The 24,031-nt window shown below is 39.1% G+C and overlaps 4 protein-coding genes across 6 annotated transcripts; 1 reads left to right on the forward strand and 3 right to left on the reverse strand.

Annotated features, from left to right (window-relative positions):
- Positions 1-431: 431 nt before the first annotated feature.
- On the reverse strand, positions 432-5,811 carry LOC121180740 (tetraspanin-1-like). The gene is made up of 8 exons (XM_041036366.1): positions 5,731-5,811; positions 4,028-4,122; positions 2,804-3,019; positions 2,620-2,694; positions 2,364-2,471; positions 1,928-2,071; positions 1,722-1,814; positions 432-1,366 (listed from the first exon to the last, which is right to left on the reverse strand). The coding sequence occupies exons 2-8, from the start codon at positions 4,082-4,084 to the stop codon at positions 1,310-1,312; spliced, it is 750 nt and encodes a 249-aa protein (XP_040892300.1). The 5' UTR covers positions 4,085-4,122; positions 5,731-5,811; the 3' UTR covers positions 432-1,309.
- A 307-nt stretch (positions 5,812-6,118) lies between these two features.
- rab3da (RAB3D, member RAS oncogene family, a) lies at positions 6,119-15,260 on the reverse strand. 3 transcript variants are annotated; one of them, XM_041037219.1, is made up of 6 exons: positions 15,109-15,260; positions 11,630-11,863; positions 8,680-8,798; positions 7,402-7,526; positions 7,106-7,304; positions 6,119-7,063 (listed from the first exon to the last, which is right to left on the reverse strand). In XM_041037219.1, exons 2-5 carry the CDS (start codon positions 11,861-11,863, stop codon positions 7,117-7,119), a joined length of 666 nt encoding a protein of 221 aa, XP_040893153.1. In that variant the 5' UTR covers positions 15,109-15,260; the 3' UTR covers positions 6,119-7,063; positions 7,106-7,116. The 3 variants fall into 3 exon arrangements, with proteins under 3 accessions (XP_040893153.1, XP_040893154.1, XP_040893152.1); XM_041037220.1 differs by adding an exon at positions 14,792-14,858 and having other exon boundaries at positions 6,119-7,304; XM_041037218.1 differs by having other exon boundaries at positions 6,119-7,304.
- Positions 15,261-16,696: 1,436 nt separating this feature from the next.
- Positions 16,697-21,682, reverse strand: pld6 (phospholipase D family, member 6). The gene is made up of 5 exons (XM_041037179.1): positions 21,548-21,682; positions 21,115-21,290; positions 20,223-20,394; positions 19,529-19,758; positions 16,697-17,362 (listed from the first exon to the last, which is right to left on the reverse strand). The coding sequence occupies exons 2-5, from the start codon at positions 21,194-21,196 to the stop codon at positions 17,151-17,153; spliced, it is 696 nt and encodes a 231-aa protein (XP_040893113.1). The 5' UTR covers positions 21,197-21,290; positions 21,548-21,682; the 3' UTR covers positions 16,697-17,150.
- Positions 21,635-23,819, forward strand: LOC121181295 (transcription elongation factor 1 homolog). Its single transcript, XM_041037180.1, has 3 exons — positions 21,635-21,767; positions 21,872-21,942; positions 22,437-23,819. The coding sequence occupies exons 1-3, from the start codon at positions 21,652-21,654 to the stop codon at positions 22,499-22,501; spliced, it is 252 nt and encodes an 83-aa protein (XP_040893114.1). The 5' UTR covers positions 21,635-21,651; the 3' UTR covers positions 22,502-23,819.
- Positions 23,820-24,031: the final 212 nt, after the last annotated feature.

The following is a 24,031-nucleotide window of genomic DNA, read 5'->3' on the forward strand; positions in this document are numbered from 1 at the left end:
TCACTTGCCTACGCATATCCAGCAAGAGTAGATAAAATGCCTGCGGTTCCTTAAATAAACAACAACTGAGAAGCTAGAACCCAGAAAGACTGTTCTGTAAACCAAACTTTAAAAGTCAGCCCATTCTCATGATTCTGAAAATCATTCAACTAGAGTCACACCTCTTTCACCCCCTTTAAATCTCTATTAAGTGATGTTTTGGACACTTTTAAACAGCCATAACAGACATAAGCTGTAAACCACCCATAACCATTTCCTGTTGACACATTCAGCAATCATCAGCTTTCATCTGGCGTCGTGTTTCTGGCCACCTAAAGAACATAGGTCCAGAATTCACTCTCATTTTAGCTCCGTTTTTGGATTCCACTACCTCTTGAGAAAAAAAACACAATGCTTGCCATGTCTGTAACAACTTGCTCTCTATGTTAAGGATGAACCACCAACATAGTCCACTCCAAATGAACTTGGACTTCTTCTTACTGACTGAGTGTTGGGTATTTTCCAAAGCATGCCATAGATTATTGCAAACAACACTAGTAGTTGATACTCTGATTTGTAGTTAATAAAACAGCTGTAAAGTACAGGAGTTAATGTAACACTAATATAATCAGTGCCAGAGACAGTGAAAGGACATTAATTGTTGAAGCTGATATAAATTTTCCACTGGTGTAAAAACCTTTGATTGTTGCGCCCTTATCTTCAGTAATAATGGTAAATTAACTGTTTCTTCTGCATGGGATCAGATAAACCCAGTAGCGCTGGTGGATTGGGGTGTCGTATATCTACTCACAGACAGTTTAAATTCTTACATGTGGTGCTTTAGTCATTTTTTCTTATTTTGCTCAGACTAGAATCCACTTCCTATTGTCATACAGAGAAAACCTGTATCATTTCATTATTAGTTGTAAAAGTCAAGATTCTGATATTTATTATTTATATTTGATCAAACATACAAAAATAACTTTATCATATTATTGCAGTGAATGTGTGGGGCGGAAACAACTGACACAACTTGTGCAGATTCTCCTCTGCACTGTGCATCATTACATATTATTAGCCATATGTTTCAGCACACAGCTGTCAGCTGACAACAGCCCTTTTAAAAACATAAATAAATCACAGTATAAATGTGTTCAGTTTTGAAACGAAACGCAGCAGGTCAACCGACTGCCTTGACAGGGGCTGGTTTCAATGCTCTGCATGCACACCTTAGGTTATCTGTCAGTTTTGAATCAAAAAAAAAAAAAAAAACCATTATATACAAGGAAAAGTGCTCCACCAGTTGTCACCTTATCTCAAACAGGAAGCATCACGCCTTGTTGCCAACACTCTTGTAAAGAACCATTGAAACCACCATGGCAGCAATCTGTAAAGACAACAGTTTGTCAATATTTCATCTAAAAACTGCGTAAAAGAGCCGTGAAAGTCTGATTCAAGGACAAATAACTTCAAAATCATGAGGAGAAGAACCTCAGTAGACCTCAAGTTTGAGTCTGATGAAACCTGAAGTTGTGTCGACTTTTTTTCAGATACTCTGACACATTAACAAATTGATGGTAGTAGTGTGCTATACATGAAGGTAAGGAAAGTGACCTAGATTTGAAGGGAATATGAGAGATGTCGTAAAACAAGTGAAAGTTTTAAGCTGTTTCATTCAAAGTATTTGTGGCCAAAGAATACACAACTCTTCTAGACCAGTGTAAATAACCTGTTTTCTGTACCTCAAGAGCAGCAATTCCTAGAGCCACAGCTGCAATGATCACAGCGTTCTCCTCTATCAGCTGCAGCAGCTTGTCAAAGCAGCCAGCAACCATCTGGAAGAGAAACAATAGGTTTCAGCAGGGGTAGGGGGCGGACTGTTGCACTTCATCACAGGCTTTGTCGCTGACATGCATGAAGTTGAACCAAAAATAACTTGGTCTCATACCGAAATATTTGCTTTGTTTTGATCACATGTGCCCGTGCTGATGGTTGCATTGCAACATGTTGGTGGATAAACATTTCCTCCTTGCTGATTCTGAAAGGGGGAGTTGTCGAAGTCCGTGTAGTTCCTGTATCCACAGCACTTAAACTAGAAGGAAACCACAAAGTGTTAACCCCCAAATCTTAACAAAAACAGCTCAGTAGTCTTATCAGCACAACCATGATGCCTAACAATGAAACAGAGAGAGTGAGTGACTTGACTGCAAATCCTAATGAACCTACATGTTGAAGAAATCAAAGAATTGTTAGTGTTGGCTGAGGTGTGCACTTATGGACTTTCATCTTAAAAGTTGGATCACATAACTTTCTGTGACCACAGAGATGTGTTTATTTAAGGATGAAAGAGTTCACTCAAGAAATAAGTAAAAAAAATACAGTACCTCATCCATGGTGGCGTTCCAGAGAGAGGTCATGCCTTCATCTTCTCCATAGTCTCTTTCAATGCTTGATCGGACTTCGTCCTCCAGACTCTGGAGAAGCTCATCAGCCTGAGAAGGACAAATAAACAATAGCATCATCATATTTCAGATTTTTCTGTTTATTTATTTTTTAAGTGAATTCTCTTGGCTTTTTTTTAAAGGTTTCTAAACCTGATCACTGGCAATTGTTGCCAAGAAGCTTTCAAGAGCCTCTTACCAAACCCTGGAAGACGAGCAGCACCACAGCTCCTGCAACCTCGACGAGGAAGATAATCAGCACAATAATGAAGAACTGAGGGGAAAGGAAAATGATTAAAAATTGTTTGTTTTTGTTTTTTTCACTTTATATTGTCAGTTTATATTCCATGCTCTTTAGCTTTGACCTATCAAACATCTCTCACCGTCAGCAGCATACACCTGCTCTCCCTGACAGCTCCGCAGCAGCCCAGGAAGCCGATAATCAGCAGCACTGCACCCACTGCTATGAGCAGGTAGCTAACGTTGACCAGCTGCGATAACCCAGACGATGCATTGTCCACATTCTCCAGCATACCCAGCAGAGAACCACTGTCCACCTTCACCCATATTCCCACACCAAGGATGGCTGCACCTGCCAACTGCACGATGAACGGGTAAAGAAAGGAGAGAAATAATGGGAAAATATTAAGAAGATACAATATAATTTATGTAGTTACATATTTTTTTAAACAATTAGGAAATGTCTCTCAATGGCTGAGAGACATTACTGACACTGATGTTTGAGTGAAACAAAAGAGATGAGTTAAGATTCTTCTGCTAAAAATACTTGTCGTGAGCTTGAACAAGAAAAATGTGAGGTCATTCACAGATGAGCATGAGTTCAGCCTAAGAATTTTTAATAAAAGGTCAACATCTGTAAGAAGAACCTTTGTCTTTGCCTTAGAACAAAGCATCAACAGTATGGTTAACTCCATATTTAGATGATGACAGTTATTTCTTCCAGAGAGGGTCGAACACCATAGACAGCAGAGAAAGAAAGTATAGAGGAGAGTTTGTCAGTGTTATGGATTGGGATGAAACCAAGTTATGTTTTGTTTTTCATGCTCACAAAGTAATTGTTTAACTTTGTCCAAAATGTACAAAGAAATGCTGAATGAGAGATTGCATTACATTACAGAAGCTAGTGAAACAATCGTGACATCATGTCAAGGTTTATATATCTTGATACGTCCGTGGGCTGGGTGAAGTGACTTCCTGTCCTGAGTCTTGTTGTCACGGTGAGTTTTTGTTACCCTCAGACAGAACTGGGCTGGCAGTTTCCCTCTGTTTCCAGTCTCTTTCTTAAGCTAAGCATCTCCTTTCTCTACTTTTATCTTTAACGTATACGTGTGAGAGTGGTAATAAATCCTCTCATCAAGCTCTCAGCATAAAAACATACAAGAGCTTTTCACAAAGTGTCAAACTATTCCTTTAAGCAATCACTGAATTTAGAAAGTATCCTTCACTGCTATTATTTCCAGATCTAGCTGTTAAAGAATATTATACAAAGCCCGAGGACATAGCCTGCACTCAGTTTGTTTTCTTGTGGAAACAGAAGTTAAAAACTGAAGAAGAAATTTTTCTTTTCTTTTTTTTTTTAAACTTACAAAGATGCCGCCATTGAAGAAAAACATCATAATTTTGAGAAACCCGGAGCAACACATCTTGGCTCTTTTTTTTTCCGTCTTCTTCACACTGTTAACTAAAGAGAAGAAAAAAGTGTGTTAGTTCAGCTTCAAATTTATGAAGTATATGATTTGTCACACTTCCCCATTTATTTCTTTGGATATTTGTATGGACAACATTGCATTTTATCTCTCATAGGAAAATCGATTGTATGTGGCTGACTTACAACACAAGCAAGCACCAGCATGGGTCAGATAGCATTTGCTTTGGTTATACATTAACCAGAGTAACTAGCAGGGAGAGAGAGGGGCTCTTAATCTCCTAGTTTGCATGTTTCTCATACCTATGAAACTCAAGGTTTCACCTGAAGTGTGAAAGAAGTTGCTCTCTCATATCCTCTCTTTATTTTAAATGTGCTTGCCTGCAGGCTATTTATAAGATCACAGAGGATGCATTCAAATTACTGTATGTTTGCAGGTTCCTTTTTAAACATAAGACTACTTGTGGTACAGAGGGGGAAAAAAAATCACTTCCTCCAGTTCTGAACCTTTGTACTATTCATAGTGTAAGTGTATACAAAGTTTTATCATACTGTGGTACTCTTTATCAGCCTTAGCTTAAATATTATGGCCCATGTCTGCGTCAGCAGAGAATAGAAGTGTCTTTCCCACACTGATGTGTTCACTTTGCTCATAAATTTGCCCCACTGTGTGGAAAATGTAGGTGAAGAGGTATAATGGAAGTTATCTTATGAGCTTACTGGTTGTAATACTGCAAGTAGCTCAGAGGAGCCATAAAACACACACACACACCCTTGTCCCCAGCCTGGCGCAACTCTGTTTCCCTCTAATCTCCGTATCTGAGGAATGAGCTCAGTTTTATAGCTATTGATGTTTTTCTCTTCCTTATTGCAGCTTTGACGGTCATAGACAACTGGCAACTGTTGCCAAATTTTCCAAGAAGCAATAAAATGTTCCTATATCACCCGCAAAATCACATGTTTATCTGAAGACGTTTGATGACAGCCTTGACACAGAAAAATAGGACAAACAAATGTTAATGCCACTTAACATCCAACATCATCTGTACTCTGTACTCTGAGTAGCATCAGCTTTTTGGTTTACACACACACACACACACACACACACACACACACACACACACACACACACACACACACACACACACACACACACACAGAGAGAGAGAGAGAGAGAGAGAGAGAGAGAGAGAGAGAGAGAGAGAGAGAGAGAGAGAGAGAGAGAGAGAGAGAGAGAGAGAGAGAGAGAGAAAGACACTATATATATATACTATATTGTCAGTAATACCAGTGAGTGGTTAATTATGACAACCACTCTTACAAAATAACAATCAGATAACCATTATCTTAATTTTTAAGATAAATCTTTGATTACAAATAAACACAGGAACACAATTTATAAAATACCACACATAAATCATTCATCTTTTCCTGACTTTGACTTTGTTTTAAACTGTACATGGATGAGGAGTCCTGTCTGGCAAAAACATCCTGGATGCTGGATCATGTCATTTATTCATTTGCTATAATTTGCATTTGGGTGTGTTTAGTTTAGATTAGATTAGAACAGAAAAGATTTTTGGTGTTTATGTAAATAGTTGGATATTTTAATTAAAAAGTGTGAAAAGCCATGAAGCTTCTTACCTGTACTGAAGTGACGTCCGTCCGTCCGTCCGCTGTGGTCTGATCAATCAGGAGTGTCTGCTCAACGAGGCTTTCACATGCCCTTTTATCTTCTCACAGGTTTCACTCTCTCACATAGACACACACACACACACACACACACACACACACACACACACACACACACACAGATAGGGAAACAGGCAGTACCTACACGTCACTCACTTTGCTATCATGCAACATTTCCTGGTGTCCAAAGTCCCTTCAAATATAGAAACTTTTATGATTGGAAACTTTACAACTAACTCGAGGTCAAAATAAAATATAAATCTTCAATAATGTTTTCTTACATTAACATAAAGCCCAAAACACATCACCATTTCAAAGACAGCACAAAAAGGGAACAATCCAAGGAATTAAATAATTTAATGTTGAGCATCAACACAAACCTGATGAATGTTTTATTTTCTAATAAGTGGAAAATCACACTGGTGATGAAATTTATGACACGACTGAATCCATTTTTATAGTGATCAATTACTGATGTCAACACCAAGTGGAAACTATCAGACTTTTCCTGATACTCTAAAGTGTTGTTTAATCCAGAAAAACAACGTGAAATTACTTCACCTAAAGGAAAACCAACAAACATTTTGTATTGATCCACATCTTTTAATCTAAACTTTTAGAGGGACACAAAAAACCTGGTAAATAAAATATTGGACTAGCATTAACCATTAAATGTACAAAAAAAAAAAAAGACAGAAAAAAATAACTTATAAGAAAATGAGAATATCCCTCTAAAATAGTAATAACAAGTCTAGATACACCTGGAATACCACAGCAACATTCAAGTGTATTTGACTTTGTATTAAACAGGGGGTCTTCTTCCTCAGCAGGATTATACATGGGGCTAATTCACAGGACATAGAGCGAAGGGCAGGGAGTCACAGTGATGCATTTTCATGAGACACCCACAAGGGGGTAGCATGACATAACTGAATCACAGTGATTCCCTGCCCCCGCCATGCCATGCTGATTTTGGTTCTTGCCTATTGTTCACATCCTCACCTGCAACAGGTGCTGCTCACCCATTAAACAAGAAATAATAAAGCAAAGGCATCAGGCAGAAGGCACAGCTGCTCGACTGCAGCTCTTTGGCATCTCAGTGTAACAGTCACATTCAAATTGTGAGGAAGAGCTGGAGACACCACCAAATCGAGAAAAGATACCAAGAAAAAAAAAAAAATAAGGAGGGAGGCAGGCATCCATGATAGTATTGCAGTAACGTGGTAAAGTACATTCACAATGACAGATTTTTGGCAATTCAATTAATCTGTGTATGTGTGTGCATGTGCGTGTGTGTGACTATGAAACCCGCACTCAATGAATTTCCACTTTCGTCTATCAGCATGCGCAGCCACGCTGGCTGCTACGGGGCGTGTCCTTCAGGCCATCTCCCTTGTGATTGGCTGACGGACCGGCATCACCGTTGACGCTCTCGTTCATCTTCTCGCAGATGACGTCCACCAGCTTGTCAAACACCTGCTTCACGTTGATGTTGTCTTTGGCACTGGCCTCGAAGAACTGGAAGCCTGGAGACGGAGTTGAGAGAGCGATGTTTGGCTTTTGTGTTCTTGCTGAGCATGTGATGAAGTGCATGTGTGTGTGTGTGTGTGTGTGTGTGCTGACCGAGCTCTGTAGCCAGTCTCTGGGCATCCGCAGTGGGAACCTGCCTGTCTTCTTCCAAGTCCAGCTTATTGCCTACCAGCACTACCTGAGCGTTGTCCCACGAGTACGTCTTGATCTGGGTTGCCCTGGGAAACACCAACACAACATTTTCACAACCACCTGTCCTACAGGGTTCATCTGTCGCTTCACAACACTGAGGAAAAACTGTTTTTGTTTTGTTTTTGTTTTTTTAAATTCCTGTATATATGTATGCTTGACACTGGAAGGGTGCATTATCAGTAATTTACCATCATTTAAAGACAGTGGTGGAAAGTCAAAGGACATTTACTCAAGTGCTGTAGTTAAGCAAATTTTGAAATACTTCTACATGAGTATTTTCATTTTATGCCACTTTATACTCAACTGTATTACATGGGCAAATATTGAACTTTTTATTTATTATTATTATTATTATACATTTATCTGAAAGGTTAAGTTACTCATCACTTTGCAAATTAAATTTTTACATACAAAACATTTCAACTTACACAATATTATGCATTGTTATAGATTAAACTCTCCAACAGTGTAAGGAAGTAGTTAAGACTTACTAACACCTCAACCAGCTGTGACATTAAAACGCTGCTTACTCATCAGTAATAATATTCCAATATACACATGTAAACACAAACAGTGACACATGTAGCCTCCAGAACTGTGCACTGAATTTTATTCAAATTTTATTTAGGTTCTTAACTTGTCTATTTATAATTGTATTGTTTTGTATGTTATGTGCTGCCATGACAAACTAATTTCCCTCTGGGATAAATAAAGTTTGTCTATAATTTGATCCACATGCAGTGAAAAATAAAACACTCTGAAATTACCTTAATTTATAACATAATACCTTAATTTTGGAAACGCTTTTTGCAATGTGTTTTAAGATGAGTAGTTCTTCCACCACTGTTTAATGATGAACATGTAGGGAAATTAGGTTTGTGGGTTTTATGAAAATGCTTAGATGTGTTTTTATATGAAAACTGTGTCTATGAATATGCTCCCCCGTTTTTCTTTGCCTTAATCTGTTACTGCATCAACAGAACAATTTCCCCAAGTTCCGTTTTGTGTATTAAAAACGTAGCAAAAGGTCACAGTATATCTAAACATAAAAACTCTAAACTATCAGTTTCATAGGACAACACATCGGTTTACAAATGCTTTTACTTCCTGGATAACACACACATGTGGATATACATGGCAGATTTAATAGTATGCCATTATATCTATAGTGCTACCCACCAGTCCTGAACAGCGTAGAACGACTCCTGGCTTGTGATATCATACATGAGCAGGAATCCCATGGCTCCTCTGTAGTAAGCTGTGGTGATGGTCCGGTAGCGTTCCTGCCCCGCTGTGTCCTGTAAACACATGGTTCATCTGAGAAATGCTGGGACTTGTTGAGATCAGTTACCTTTACTGGGAATTCACATTAGTCACAAGGAAACAAAAATTACTACTGGCAACGGAGCTGAAATTAAATTCCAACAAATACGATTTAATATTAAAGACAAACTCAAACAAATTATTTATATGAAAATTCAAAAACTCTACTGAGAGAAGAAAACAAATGGTTAACTTGGCTTTCCTGAGAAGGAGAGGTGAATCATTAACTCTCTCCTAACATAAGTTAATCCCTCCCGTCAGGTGTTGATGTTGCCACACCCTGTAAATACACCAGGATGTGCTCTCTCTGCTTTTTGGGCTATGCCTTGAGGGGCAAAAAATAAGTTTCTGAAGGTGTTATTGTTCTTCTTTATGCTCTTCTCTGATTATGGGAAAACCGTTCAACCATTAAATGATAATGTTGTTGTGGATACACTGAAATTACATCTATAAACAAGACTGATTAATCTTAACAGGCTTCCAGGGTCCCCTGATGTAAAAAATAACACCAGGAGCGGTCATGTACAATATTAAGCTCAGGCACACTAAAGATGGAGATTTAGGGCTTGTCAATTAACTACAGTATATGTCAAAGGAACCATATTGTGGGAGTCGCAGAGTGAGAAGTTACCACTGTCTCAAACCTTCGTATGCCCTACTTTGATGCAGAGAGTTACAAAATGAGTTGAGCTTGTTTTAACGGCCCCATGAAACCCATTCGAGCTGCTCAGCAGCCAGTAACATTTTACTAGGACTTGGCACCTTCCTTGTGTAAAATTGTGCAACTGTATCATTGTTACGCTGAGCAGAGAAGCCATGCTATGCTGAATACATTAAGCAAAAAAAAAAAAAAAAAAAAGAAGAAGAAAAAAAAGAAAGATGTATTACTTTCATCTAGCAGGAGTACTATGGGTAAGTCCTCGCCTTCCACTAACATTCAGTAATAGATCTGTCCTGGGTGTCAGTCTGCGCAGTAAGCACATTCAGCTCTGGCAGCTCCAACCCATGCATCTTTCATGAACCCTGCCGTCTGGGGACGATGTTAGACATCAACTGTCATTAACTCCAGAGTGTGAGAAATTAGTTTATGCCACATCCATGACAGGCAGCACCGTGTAAGAGGGCAATCTAGGGAATGGGGTGAGGATAAACAGCCTGTGTTGTGTAATAATGCTTTCAAAAGCACCATTCACTCTGCCTTTGGTAGAAGCTGTATTTTAGAACCTCTCAACCCCAGGTAAATGCCTTTAATTACCTCAAGTAAATTACAGCTCTGACATTTAAGCAAATGCAGCACTTTATACTGAATTTTGCTGATGTACTATCTGTCAGACCTGTTTGCTCTCTACAGTATATTAAAGGAATAGTTTTTTTTTGTTTTGTTTTTTTAAATCTATAATAGGGAATGAAAATAGCCTCTTGAGCTTTCTACCAGAAATTATTAGGAGCATTTCAGACCTCAGAGATGTGAATGTCACAGCTCTTTCTAATATGACACTTTTGCTGTAGGCTAACTAGACTCTTAATGCTGTGAAACTAACTTAACTACTGTAGACAGATTTTTGTTCTTCTCAGTCACGTTTTTAGTCCAGAGATGGCCAGCACCAGGGTTTTTGGTTTGTTTTGTTTATCCTTGCTAAACTGAAAAATAATACAAATATCAGTGTGGGTCAGTTTTAGCCATTTGATCAATGAGTTATTTTGTTCCTTCCTAAACTCAGTTATATAAAAATGTGTGAAAAATCTACATTGAAATAAGATTTTTTTTTTTTTTTAACTGTTAAACAATATTTTTTGGACATCTGTTGAGCTAAAGGCCATTATATACCACCCAAAAACTCCCTTGTAATCAGTGGGAGAGGTGGTGAGTTTTTTTTTTTCCATATGTTTATATGTTGTTTTCAGTTCTACAAACATTAGAAAAGCAGAGAAAGTCTGAGGCCTTGCAGCTCAGGGACATGAGCACAGTCAAATACACAGTAAAGATTTTATCAATATCTTTGGTGCAGATATATTGGTGTTGTCATTCACTTTCAACGACCTACATCACTCTTGTTTGCAAATATTTGGCTCTGGTCCAAGAGAACTAGCCCTGAGCTAAACGCTAAGGGTGCAGAATTAGCATCAAGAACGGATAAACTAAGGGCTGAACAAGATGACTATTTCAAATTTTTCATGACTGTCTGCAAATTAGGGATTTCAGCTAACAAACAAAGAAACTGTCACTAGTAGCAGCACATCAAAAATATCACAGAATGGTTAAAACAAACTACAGACATTAGGTTTTTATACTCTAGCGCTCTAAACGTTTGTGAGTCGGATTAATTAGAGTTAAATCTGGTCAAACTGTAACACGGTGTGCCAGCATTTATATCTCGACTTCTGCACTGATCAAACATCTTTTCCTGAGCGAGCGAGAGTCGCAGTGTGCTCTGGCTCCTTATCTGCCAGACTGCCACATTTTCTTCCTGCTGCAGAGGAGAAACGAGACAAGGTGTGTGTGTGTGTGTGTGTGTGTGTGTGTGTGTGTGTGTGTGTGTGTGTGTGTGTGTGTGTAATGGTAAACAGTTTCAAAGCAGGAAGATGAAGAAAAATAAAGGACTTTTGCTTTAGGGCTGTTCTGACATTTTTGTTCATGTCAGAAAAATTTGCCAAGATACAAAAAAAAAAAAAAAAAAAAAAAAAAGAAACAAAATGTGTTCCTCATATTCCACATTTACTGATTTAAAAAAATGTTAAAATAACCAAATAAAATGAAATAATAAAAAAGAAATGTTGCATTGCATTGATGTATTTTCCATCTCACCCAGATCTGTAGTTTGACCCTCTTGTCGTTCCTGTAGATGGTTTTGACTTTGAAATCAATGCCCACAGTGCTGACAAAGGCTGAAGTGAAGGAGTCATCTGCATAGCGGAACAGGAAGGAGGTCTTTCCCACGCTGCTGTTGCCGATGATCAGCAGCTTGAACATGTAGTCAAAGTTTTGGTCAGCTGCATCTTTCAGCTCCGGGCCTGTACCTGGATCTCTGGCTAGAGCCATCTATCAAATAAAGAAGAAGAGGAGAGGAGCGGGCTTTCACACTTTGTGAAGAGACGATGAAACTCATTCATAAAAATGCACATCTTTAACAGAAGCCTGTAACCAAAAAAGAACTGTGCAAAAATCCAGTGTTGAAACAATTAGTTAATTTTTTAAGGGTTTGTTGAAATTAATCATAAATTAAGATTTTTGATTAAATTCCTGTTTTACTATTAAATTTAACTTGAAAGAAAAAAAAAAGTTAAACATTCTGTGGTGTAACTTTAATCTTTTTTGGTTTCTGAATTAAAAAAAAAAAAAAAAAAAAAGATTTCCTCATGACAATGGCAGAATATCTGGTATAGTGTGCTGCACAGGGCCAACCTGCTAGGTTGCATTTTGTCACATGCACGATTTAACAGTTCAATCAAAACAAAATGTTACATGGCCTACCTTGCCACTGATGACATTATACTGTTAAATACTGAATCATCTCAGGAGGCAAAGAGTAAAAATATGTGGCTGTGATGGGGAGCGTTGGTGCAGATGTCAGACAATGTGAGCCCTGCACTGCGCTACTTGCCAGTGAATTTAATTTAATAGAACAACAGTGTGACTGAACTTTATTAAGGCAAAGTTAATGGAGGCAGGGAATGCAGTCCTGTTAACTAAAACAAAGTGATTATCAACAGTTAAACATTTAAATTTACTTCTAAAAACCTTCTGGGAAATCACATTGATATGCACTTACTTTGAACTTTATTAGAACTGTATAGCTGTTTATTCACACATTTATCCAGTCAGCCAATCATGTGACAGCAGTACAGTATATAAAATCCTGCAGACACAGGTCAGGAGCTTCAGTTAATATTCACATCAAACATCAGAATAGGGAAGAAATGTGATCTCGGTGACATTGACCGTGACTGTGGAACGATTGTTGGTGCCAGACAGGCTGGTTTGCGTATTTATGAAACTGCTGAGCTTCTGGGATTTTTACGCACAACAGTCTCAAGAGTTTTTTCACAGAAGAGTGTGAAAAAAAAAAACATCCTATGAGCAGCAGTTCTGTGGAAGGATTAATGAAAGAGAGGTCAGAGAATAATGGCCAAACAGGTTGGGGCTGACAGAAAGACTTCGGTAACTCCGATAACCACTCTTTACAACTGCGGTGAGCAGAAAAGCATCTCATAATGCACAACACATCAAACCTGGAGAAGGATGATGTACAATAGCAGAGGACCACGTTGGGTTCCACTCCTGTCAGCCGAGAACAGAAATCTGAGGCTGCAGTGGGCACGGGCTCACCAAAACTGGACAGCTGAAGACAGAAAAAAATGTAGCCTGGTCTGATGAATCTGGATTTCTGCTGAGGCAGGCAGATGGTAGGGTCTCCATTTGGCATCAGCAGCAACACTTTGGGCCCCTTAAGACCAATCAATCATGGTGTGAATGCCACAGTCTATCTGAGTATTGTTGCTGACCATGTGCATCAGCTTTATGGCTACGATTTATCCATCTTATAATGTCTTCTTCAAGCACTGTAATACACCATGAAATTGAGCAAAAGTCGTCACAAACTGGTTTCAGTGGACTTCAGTGACCTCCCCAGTCACCAGATCTGAATCTAAGAAAACCCCTTTGGAATGTGGTCGAACAGGAGACTGACAGCATGAATGTGCAGATGACAAATCTGCAGAAATGATGCGATGGGATCATGTCAACATGGACCAGAATCTCAAAGGGAAGTTTAAAACATCTTGTAGAATCCATACCACAAAGGACTGAGACTGTTTTGAAAGCAAAGGGAGGAAGGAGTCAGCATTAGTGCAGTGTTCCTAATAAAGTGGTCAGTGAGCATAAATCCTCCCTTTATGAGGGTTATAATTTTCAGTTTGTGTTAAAACTGTTTTAGAGAGGTGTTGGTTCAACTTTATGGTCATTTTGGGGTCTGCAGTTGGTGTTGGTGAACGGTATTGTAAGTTACACTGAGTACAGAATGAGTGATGACTCGGGGAAAAAAAAGGGAGAAAAAAATGTTGATACTGGGTTGAATGACCGGGATAGAAATATGATGACAGTACTTGTGTGTCTGAATTTCAGGGTGAGGAATCTCGACTATTTGAGAATTCAATTTAACACTCACAGGTCCGAAATTAATCCACGCTATTAGCCGAGCAAATTTTGATGTTGGCAAATGGAAGCGTTATTTTAAAAATGGCCAATCTTCCCTCCTGCCTTAACCTTCTAAGCTCTCATCTCTGTGCTATGAATCACGGTGAGGGCGTGCTCCTTCCACCGTTTCTCCCTCTATCAGTCACCTGCTGCTCTGTCTGTCCATTTCTCACATGGGCTCATGTTATAAAACTTATGGGATCAGTGGACACTGAGCGGTGGGCGAGGGGCAATAGATTCTCCTCCCCTCCCTGTATATTTCATCCATCATGCGTCTGACCATTCATCCACCCACTGACACTTCCACTTAAACACTCACACAAACACACCCACACACCCATTTATCTTCCTTTACTCACTCTCATATTCATCCATCTATGCATGCCTCCTGTCATCCATCCATATCTCATCCTGTACCACTCCACACTCTCTCCTTCCTCCATCTCTCTGCATCATAAGGAAACTAAACCATCCATTCATTCACCCCCCCCCCCCCCCCCCCCCCCCCCCCCCCCTCCATCCTACTACTCCCTGACTGCTGAGATCTCTCTGGAGACCAGCTCAGCATTACCACTTCCAAGACCATAAAGACTAGCTGGCCGGCATGCTGCTATACACACTCAGCAAAACACCAATTTCTACGCATGCGCCCGCAAATCAAACGTGAAAACACCTAGAAACAGATGTAGAGGGTCATAACGTTGAATGCATTGACTTAAGCATAAAGCAAACGCCTCATAGCACATAATAAGACTTAACAACAGATGTGGGTACCTGGTTTAAAGCACAGGAGAAGTTAAACTTCGTGGAAATGGAGCGTGCACTTCCCAATACCAGGCCACTGTTCAAATGAGGACACATGGGTTCATGACACTTGTTGACACTCGGAATTAATATAATTAAAAATGTGCAAACTAGTCTAATAATACTACAAACACAAAGATAAAAGTTTATGTTCTAAGCTCTACGCTGACACTGTATCAACAGTTAGCCTAATTTACCTACTCCGCCCCACCATACGGTAACTCACCTACAACCTGGTGACACTTATACTCTGTGCCTTTGCCGGACGTTGTGTGAAGGTTTCTTACCTTGGTCGATGTCTTGCTCCTCTGAACGTCCTTCCCGCGGTCTACCGCCTCTACTTAAGAGCCGATGGGATGGGTGTGCGCTGCTGTCGGGCGCTCCTCTTCAGGCGCTCCGCTCCCGGATCTCCAGACCGTTCATGTGCCTGTCACTGGGATATTCCACCGTGTAATCGGTCAAGTCAGCCAGAACATATATATAGTACACTTCCTGTACAGACTTTCAAAACAAAATCACCACCGCTCGAAGACTGTCAAGACGATATTTAACACATGCGGAAGTATAAAAATGGAACAATATTGTTGTCTTACTCTGTGTTGCTGTTCATCCAATTTCTCTTTAGTTATACAAGAATGCTGTTACAGTAGTATACTACAGTACTGTACATACTATAGAATGAATATTTGTTTAATAGTAATAAACAGGGCTGCAACAAGTGATAACTTTAATTATCCATTAAATTTCTGAATGTATTTTCATTTATGTGATTAGGTGGTTAATCAATAATATAATGGAAAATAGAAAAATATTTGTCAATTTTTTCTCAGGGTAAATGTAATGTTTTCAAATTGCTTGCTTTGTCCTATTAACAATAAAAAAAAAAACAGAGATATTTAACCTGAAGTGATATAAAACAGAAAAGACTTTAAAGAATGACTTGTGAAAACTGTTGCTGAAAAACTTTTTCTAGCTTGACTAATTGATTTACACACTAATCAATGCAAAACAAGTAATATGGGGCAGCCCTGACACATTTTGCTGGCTGTTTGACCCAGTGTCAGTAGTAAGCCTCAGCCGGCCCTGCTGTAATGTGGTGCTGAATGGAACAGGCACAACGCGCTAGTTATATATCCAAACTCATGACCTCTCGGTTAGATTGGTCACTTATATACTGTGGATAAAACATAGCAGCTGATTCGTAAAGTCGAAAATTCCCATTTGGTACGCTTAACTTCAAGATGTAAACTACAAGCCATAAGTCAGGCAAACAAGCTCTGGCCTTTATCAACAAGCATCGGCCTGACTGTGAGCAATGCCGAGTCATGCACCCAGGAACATTACTCATGTCCCAACCAGATCAACTCTACTTGTGTTTGAAAACCGCAAAGAACAGTATTGTTAAACAATGTGAATAGCGGTATGTATTTGTGCTGTGAGGCCTTCCTGTGAAACAGAGTAAATCATGTTGGAGCAGGAGAAAACTGCAGCTGTAGGCCTATGATGCAACAGACCTGCCAAAACTGCAGCATGAAAGAGTTTTTATTGGTGCTTGACAAAGCATAGTCCCTCAGACTGCAGTAAAACACCCTAAACAATACACTGGATTTCTACAGCCAGTGGATCTTTGAGTTATACTGTAGATAAGGTGAACTGTGGATTGATTTCGATAAAGACAAACTCAATCTCCTGAGTAGCCTACATATTACCCTTAGTTCTGAGGAGGAAAAATCACCAGTGGTCACCAGTGGAAATCTTCCAAAAAAAAAAAAACAACAATATATAAAAACATAAACTTGGATTTAAAAATGAAAACTGAAGAAATGTTCTTCTCACCAAACAAAAACAATGGATTTCTTTTTTAAAGTTGCCCAACTCTATGTTGTGGATATGATCCTCATCTTAAGTCTGTGCCAAGCAGTACGACTACTACAGCAACAATGGCAACAGCCATTTCTGTACACAGTGAAATAAAAGAAATACAGAAATTAAACACATAAACCAGATTCGGTCTGATAAGTCAGTCTCTTCCAAAATCAGACCTGTTTTCTTATAAATATTGAAAAAACATGCCCTAAAACTCCTATTGTCTTGTACGGTAACATCTTCACTTTAACATTAACGAGTCTTCCAAAACTTAATGTAACAGAGCCTCTCCATAACAAGAAAAGATCAATCCTGGAGGCACTTTCTGGCCAAGCTAACTGTACAGACTTTTATATATTCTACTTCAAAGGTTCATGAGGTCTGACTCAAAATCTGTTCTGGCTAATTAGTCGTTGGTTCTAGTGACAACAAAAGCAGATTTTTGGTCAACTGAGTGGTGGCATCAAGCTGGATCATTGTGCACCCATAACCTGTTAAATTCCTTGATGAAGGGTCGCACCAGCTCTAGCTCCTCAGTGATAAGGATGTTTTCCATGTTGCTCTGCACTGCTGTCAGCGTCCAGTTGAGGGAGCCGGTGATGAGCAGCCGCTCGTCCACCACTGCAAACTTGTGATGCATGTACACAGAGCCCACATCACACCGGACACAGATCCCTGGGGGGGGGGGGGGGGGGTTAGAAGGTAGACAGGGAGGGGAGTGAAGAATGAGTTAAACTTCTTCAATGCCTCATACAGTAAACATATATATATATATTGATCCCTTCCACTGGCTACTGTGAAATTGTGGGTAGTCAATATCAATGAGACATGAAAGGTCAACTACTATGTAGGGTGATTTGTGTGTTGAATGGACTACAATGCATGAGGGAAAACACCAGAGTTAAACGTTTATTTAAGGATCATGAATGAATAGTCCTGCACTCAACTCCTAGGTGCTATTTAAATTTAGAGCAACAGCATTTGTAAATGGACAGCACTGGCACTGGTGACCCGAGGAGGTGTAAAATACAAGGGTGATATTGGTAGAACAAATTTTCTGCACTTTCTCTAAATAGACTGCTCAACCTCACTGAAACATCACTGCATCAAAAGCTTACAGCACTCAGAGCTTGACATTTAGGGTCACATGAATGTTCCATAAACTCTCAATACACTTCTTTGTCTTGTCCATTCTGAGCAAACAATTTTACAAATTGTAGTCCTTTATTTGATTTGCCTGATTTATCAAAGGTGTATATTTATTCTGATGATTTCTATGCACTTATGTTGATATATGATATGAATACCATTTTTTTTTTTTTTTTTTACAGAAACTGTTTCTGTTCAATTGTATAGAAAGGAAACTATCTTAAAAACTGAATCAGACTACTTTGTAATCTGATTTCAGTTTGTATAGACCGGTAGTTTTGTAATTGGGACCACAGACTAATCTAGGACAGAGACTGGACAAGCAAGTTCTCTCTTGAAAGGTTAAGTGCATGCCTGGTTAAGAAAAACAGTGAAAAACAATTACCAGAAATGTGTTTTTAAGAGAAGATTTTCTGAATATTTCTTTTCCAAGGAACATGACCCCTAGAAAGCTGTAATTGCTCTGTGCAAATGCCTTTTTGGCTTTTTAAAATATATTTTATTAGACAGCTCAAAGAGAATAGAGCCAGAAACGATGGAAAAGAGTTAAATAGAGATGGCAATAAAATGATAATGTCTTTTTCAGTTTTGACCCCAGGACAGGGACAGTCCAGAATACCATTAAAGATCATTGTCTCAGCCTGTGAAGTGAAGTGAATTGAAGGAAATGTTTCATAAACAAAATCTAGATTCCTCCTACCAGTGAATGCAAATGAAGCCAAAGCACTGTGCTTTAGTGCCAGTCACACTCAGTTATTTGGTGATGAAATGTTTCTGCAGAATAATGACTAAATACAAAAGACACGATATGAAAAGAGGACTTGATTGCCCCTTGCGTCAGTGAGGCTTGTACTGAACATACACACACACACAACCTTGTACTTCTTTGTGAGGACATTCATTGACATGATGCATTCCGCAGCCTGTTACCCTAACCTTACCTATAACAACTAAATGCCAAACCCCAACCCTAACCTAAATCTGATTCTAACTTAAGACTCTAAAAAGCTCTAACTTAAACCCTCAAACAGCCCTTGGAAGGTGTGTCGGAAAGTGAAGACAGGCCAAAATGCCCTCACTTTCCTAAAATGCCCTCACTGCGTAAGGTCTATAACTCAAACTGGTCCTCACAAAGATAGAAGTACCAGAACACACACAAACTAAGAAACACTTTGCCTAATGACATTTGTTGTCTGGTTGCCAATTTCTTACTTACTTAATTCTTACTTAACAATATACACTAACAGTAATTTGTTAAATGCACAGAGGGCTGAGAGAGAAAGTGAGACAGTGTGAGTCAGACATGTGACACTAAATCTTTCAGTGCTTTCAGAGCATGATTACTCTGACACATAGGAGGGCTTGTAGTGGCAACCTCCATTCACCCAGACAGTTCCTATCATCGCTCTATTCACCACTAAGGAACCCTGTGGGACTTAATGACAGTGACACTGGTAGTCCGAGAACACAGAGTGAGCACCTTTTGTTGAGTAAGACACGAGTCACCCTTCCCGTATGTCAAGTAATATCTCTATAGCGGCTAAATATGACTCCTTGGGGCCTGTATTTGTGAAATTTTTTGGCATACGGATGCTTTGTCCCAGTGACTACTTGAGTCACATTGCATAAAGACATATATGTAATTGGAAAATATTTAAAGAAAAAAAATTATAATGGATCTACTTCCCTTACCGGCCTTCCGGAGGACCCCTATCTGGGAACCAGTGATGGCGGAATAGTCCTTGTCGGTGAGGACTCGGATTGTTATTCCCCGGCTATGCAGTGCTAGTATAGCCCTGCACAGATCCATGTTCGAAAAGGCAAAAACACACAAGTCCAGAGAGGAGGTAGCAGACAGGATGCGGCGGAGAAGACAGGAGAAAGAGGTCTCCACACCATGAGGCAATGAGCAGAAACAGGAACTGGAGGAGCAGACAACAAAACAAAAAAAAGTGTTATCTGCACGGTTTATCATGAGCTATACTTAATGTCCTTCATGCTGCCTTCTTCTTATGTATTACATCGGTCACAAAGCTTCTCTAAAAAATGAGCAAACTGCTTGCGTGGTGGAAATAAGTTCGAAAAAAAAAATGTTGTGATGTCCGTTGCAAATGCAAGTAGTTCAAATGATCTTGTCCATACTTTAATTTAAAAAAGGGTTTTAGGTTTAATTTCATTTATTTAGTAGGTGACACTTTGGTCCTGCTGAGTGAGAAGCAGTGGGGATTAAGAACAGTAAATACACTGACTAAATCCACTTAATGAAAGTATCTAGGGGCTGGGAATTTTTACATTAGTGGCCATTATCACAACAAACTGTGCAGTGATAAAGAGTAAATACTGTATAGGCTCCTTTTACTCAATACAGCGGTTATGTTTCACTCACAAAGGTGAAGAGGGAGTGAAGAGGTGCTCCACACAGGCCATTTCTGAGGGGAAGAAGAGGACCTCATTGAGGGTTTTTCCAGGCCTGAGGCGACGGAGGAGCCAAACAAGCAGCTCCAGACTCAGAGACACAGCCACCACCCCGAGGCCGACCACCTTCACTGTCCACATCACTGATATGTTCCATGCAACAAAATAAAGCAGAAGAACCAAACGTAGGACAATGCAAATGTTCTTACATTAGGAACTCTAAAAAGTGCAGTCCATGCACAACACCACCACTGAATATAATCTCAATGTTAAAACATAAGTTTTTAACACCTCTATGAAGATTATAGGCATCATAAAAGTTGACTTTATGGCAGAACAGTATGTACCCAGTTTTATGGCCACCAAGTGTGTATCAAATATAGACCATCTATACAAATGCTGTTTGTCCAACAAAATGTACAAATTGTGTATTTAACCATGACTTTCCTTATTAGCTAAAGGACTTCAACACACCAGAGGCACATCCAAAAAAGTTGCAAATTAACGAGGTATTTACTTCTTTCAGTGAATTCATGGTATTGCTCTAACTGTTGAGCAGAATAACTCATTTTATTAGTTAACCAAACTACTCTAACATGACTAAATCTAAATTTCAGTTACATTTACATTGTTGGGCTAATGGTTTCTTGCTCTAGGACGCTGTAAATTTGTACGTTACCCTCACAATATCAACACTAAACACTGAAGAAAGAGCACCTACTACCAAACAAATACTTGTTTTAATAAGCTAACCTACCGATATGTTTGACGAGGTAACAAATTAATTATTAAATCCCGGGGTGGAAGAAACGTCTAAGACAGCAAACTGTGAAGTATTTTTTGGGGGAAAAAACTCACCTCACCTGTGTTAGCTTCTGTCGCCACCACGCGGGAATAGCCTGTGTCAGAGGTTGTTTCGTCACAGCCAATCAGCGTAACTGACATGTCAGGCAGCCAATGGTTGGTCGCGAACCGCACGCTCTTCTCCAATCATTTAAAGGAAACAGTTGCCGGTGCCGGGTCTTGTGGAACCGTTTTCCTGATTACAGCAACGTGTATTTTCAACAACCAAAGGTAAACAAGAAAAACTTTTAGTAGATAACAGTTACGAGTATATGTACTAGTTAAGGTTGGTCGAGGCATAATCAGAGACGTTTTCTTACTGGAGTCCGTTTTCACCGTAAAGCGATTTATGTTGTACTGGGGATCAACAACAAACATGCTAACGTTAGCATGCTAACTAACCAACAATATGTTGAGGCAGTTTGGAGTTGTTTTCTAGTCAAGTATTCTCACATATTTTCTCTTTCGTTGCATTGATCCATCGCTCATGTTCTTCTTCATAAGGCTGCATGGTTGTTTGTCTCTTTCACACAGACTTGTGTCTCAGTTTGTGTGCAATGGGTCGCCGCAAGTCCAAAAGAAAGCCTCCTCCCAAGAAGAAGATGACAGGGGATCTGGAAAGTCAGTTCACCTGTCCGTTCTGCAACCACGAGAAGTCATGTGACGTGAAAATGTAATTAGTCAGCTAATACCTATCCCAGCATAAATGCTAAGTTTCATATGTTTGTTTCTTAGTTGATTGTTACCAACTTTTCCTTTTGCTTTCTTTGTCAACAGGGAGAGAAGCAGAAATACAGGGATAATATCGTGCACAGTCTGCTTGGAGGAGTTCCAGACCCCCATTACCTGTATCCTCATTCATGCATGAATTTACATCACTGTCTTTCTCAAACAGCAATAGAACAACAGTGACAGAATAGGAAAAAAAAATCTAATAAGTTAGAGATATTACCCTGTAATTCTAACAAAATAATCATTTTTTAAACTGGTGAACTCCTCAAATCAAACCAAATGTCTGATCAATTTTAGTATTTTCAGAAATGTTAAAGAAGTACGTAATGTAGTGGCTAGTGGAACAGAAGCTACCTTCAAAAGGGAGTGGGTCTTTGGCTCTAAAAATGGTAATCACTTCATCATACTTCTGATAAATAACATACAGAATCAGAATGAGATTACTACTGGGGATTACACCGTCCATGTAATAATCAGCAGCTTTCCCGGGAAACAGTGACTTTTTCCTTCTGTATTGGTTTTCAAAGTTCATATCATCCTGCGGTAACCTAAACTCTCATTCTTAATCAACAGAATCTTTTTTTAAAATCCTTAATCCATTTCTCTTCAGATCTGTCAGAGCCAGTTGATGTGTACAGCGATTGGATAGATGCCTGTGAAGCAGCCAATCAGTAGCCCTCATGGGAATTGGTTACCTCTCTGGGTGCGGATGAGGATGTGGCTGTGGCTGGTGGGTCTGGGTCCATTAGGATCAAGCTGCTCAGAGGATATTTCTGAAACTTTTAGGATTCACAGGTCACAGTACGGTTACATGAAATTATACAGCTGTGTGAACAGCAGTCTCATTTACAGTATGAGGACTTCAGCACAAACATGCTCCAAGCTGTTCTTGTTGAGTTCTCCCCTTTGTGAGTAAAGTTTCAGCCCACAACTGTGGCCTTTGCTCCTTAGATACATTACACCATTTATTAGTTGCAATACACCCTGATTTATCCTCACACATTGAGCAGGGCTGTCTGTTTTACAATGTTTTTTGTTATTGATTATTTAGGATGGGTCACATAGACCCTTTAGATGCAGTGAAGACATGCCTTTAAATGATAATAGATGTTAAAGATTGCAAAAAATGTGTCCTGTTTTTTTATTTTGTTTTAAACTGGTAGATTTTGTTCACTGAGCAAAGGAAATTTTCTACAGGAAATCTTTAGCGTAAGAGAGTGGTCTTGGCATTTTAATGTAAAATCAATAAAAAGTGAAATCTTTTTTTGTTAGAGAAAGAGAAAGAGGTGTGTGTGAATACATAGATCATGACAGAAAGTTCGAGACACTTTCTCTTTTATACAATCTCTGACACTAGCAACAGGATGTAGTTTAAGAGGAGATTTCCAGGTAGGCTGCACTTGCAGCCTTTACAAGTATAGGTGGGAGTTTTAATTTGAATACATTTTAGGCAAACAGCAACACCAGGGTGATGTCACGCTTAGTTTTTTTTTGTTTGTTTGTTTTTTTTAGCATCTCACTTGAATGCAGCATATTTGATCTAAGTATTTCCTTTCAGCACCCTCAGTTAGCATTGACGTTACGGGGTCTGTTCACGGTCTTAACTATCCGCAGATCTCCTCATCCTCATGAAGACAGTTGTGTCACAGCATTAGGTCATTCCACTGGAGAGAGGAAAGAAAATATGTAAAATTTATGCTTAGCTGCTAACTTCGTAAGTTTTGAATTGTACTTCATCCCCTGTGTTTTCAGGTGATTGTATCTCTTTACCTTACAGGTTTAAAAAAAAAAAAAAAAAATCAAGGAGTTCAAATTATCTTTGCTATTAAGTGCATGTGTACAAAATACTGTAATCTTATCCTGAAATCAAGCTGTAACTTTGAGTGTTTATTTTCCTATGCAATGGCAGAAAAGAAGAAGAAAGGTGTTTTTTTTGTTTAAATGTAATGAATTTGAAAAGTGTGATCTTGGAAATAAAGGAGCAATAAGACTTGATAGCAGTACTGTACAGTTTTTTTGGTATTATAGAATAGATGTTTAATTTGTTACACAAAGAATTCCAGCAGTGAGCAGAAGATGACGCACACTCTTTGTATTTTTGAATTCTTTTCTTTTTGTGAACAAGATGTGGTCGACTGTCCTTGATTTGCTTTAGTTCAATGTAATAGTACTAGATTTTTATTTTTTTTAAATGAGGGACTGGGA

The sequence above is a fragment of the Toxotes jaculatrix genome, chromosome 4 (assembly GCF_017976425.1).
Source record: "Toxotes jaculatrix isolate fToxJac2 chromosome 4, fToxJac2.pri, whole genome shotgun sequence".
NCBI lineage: Eukaryota > Metazoa > Chordata > Actinopteri > Toxotidae > Toxotes > Toxotes jaculatrix.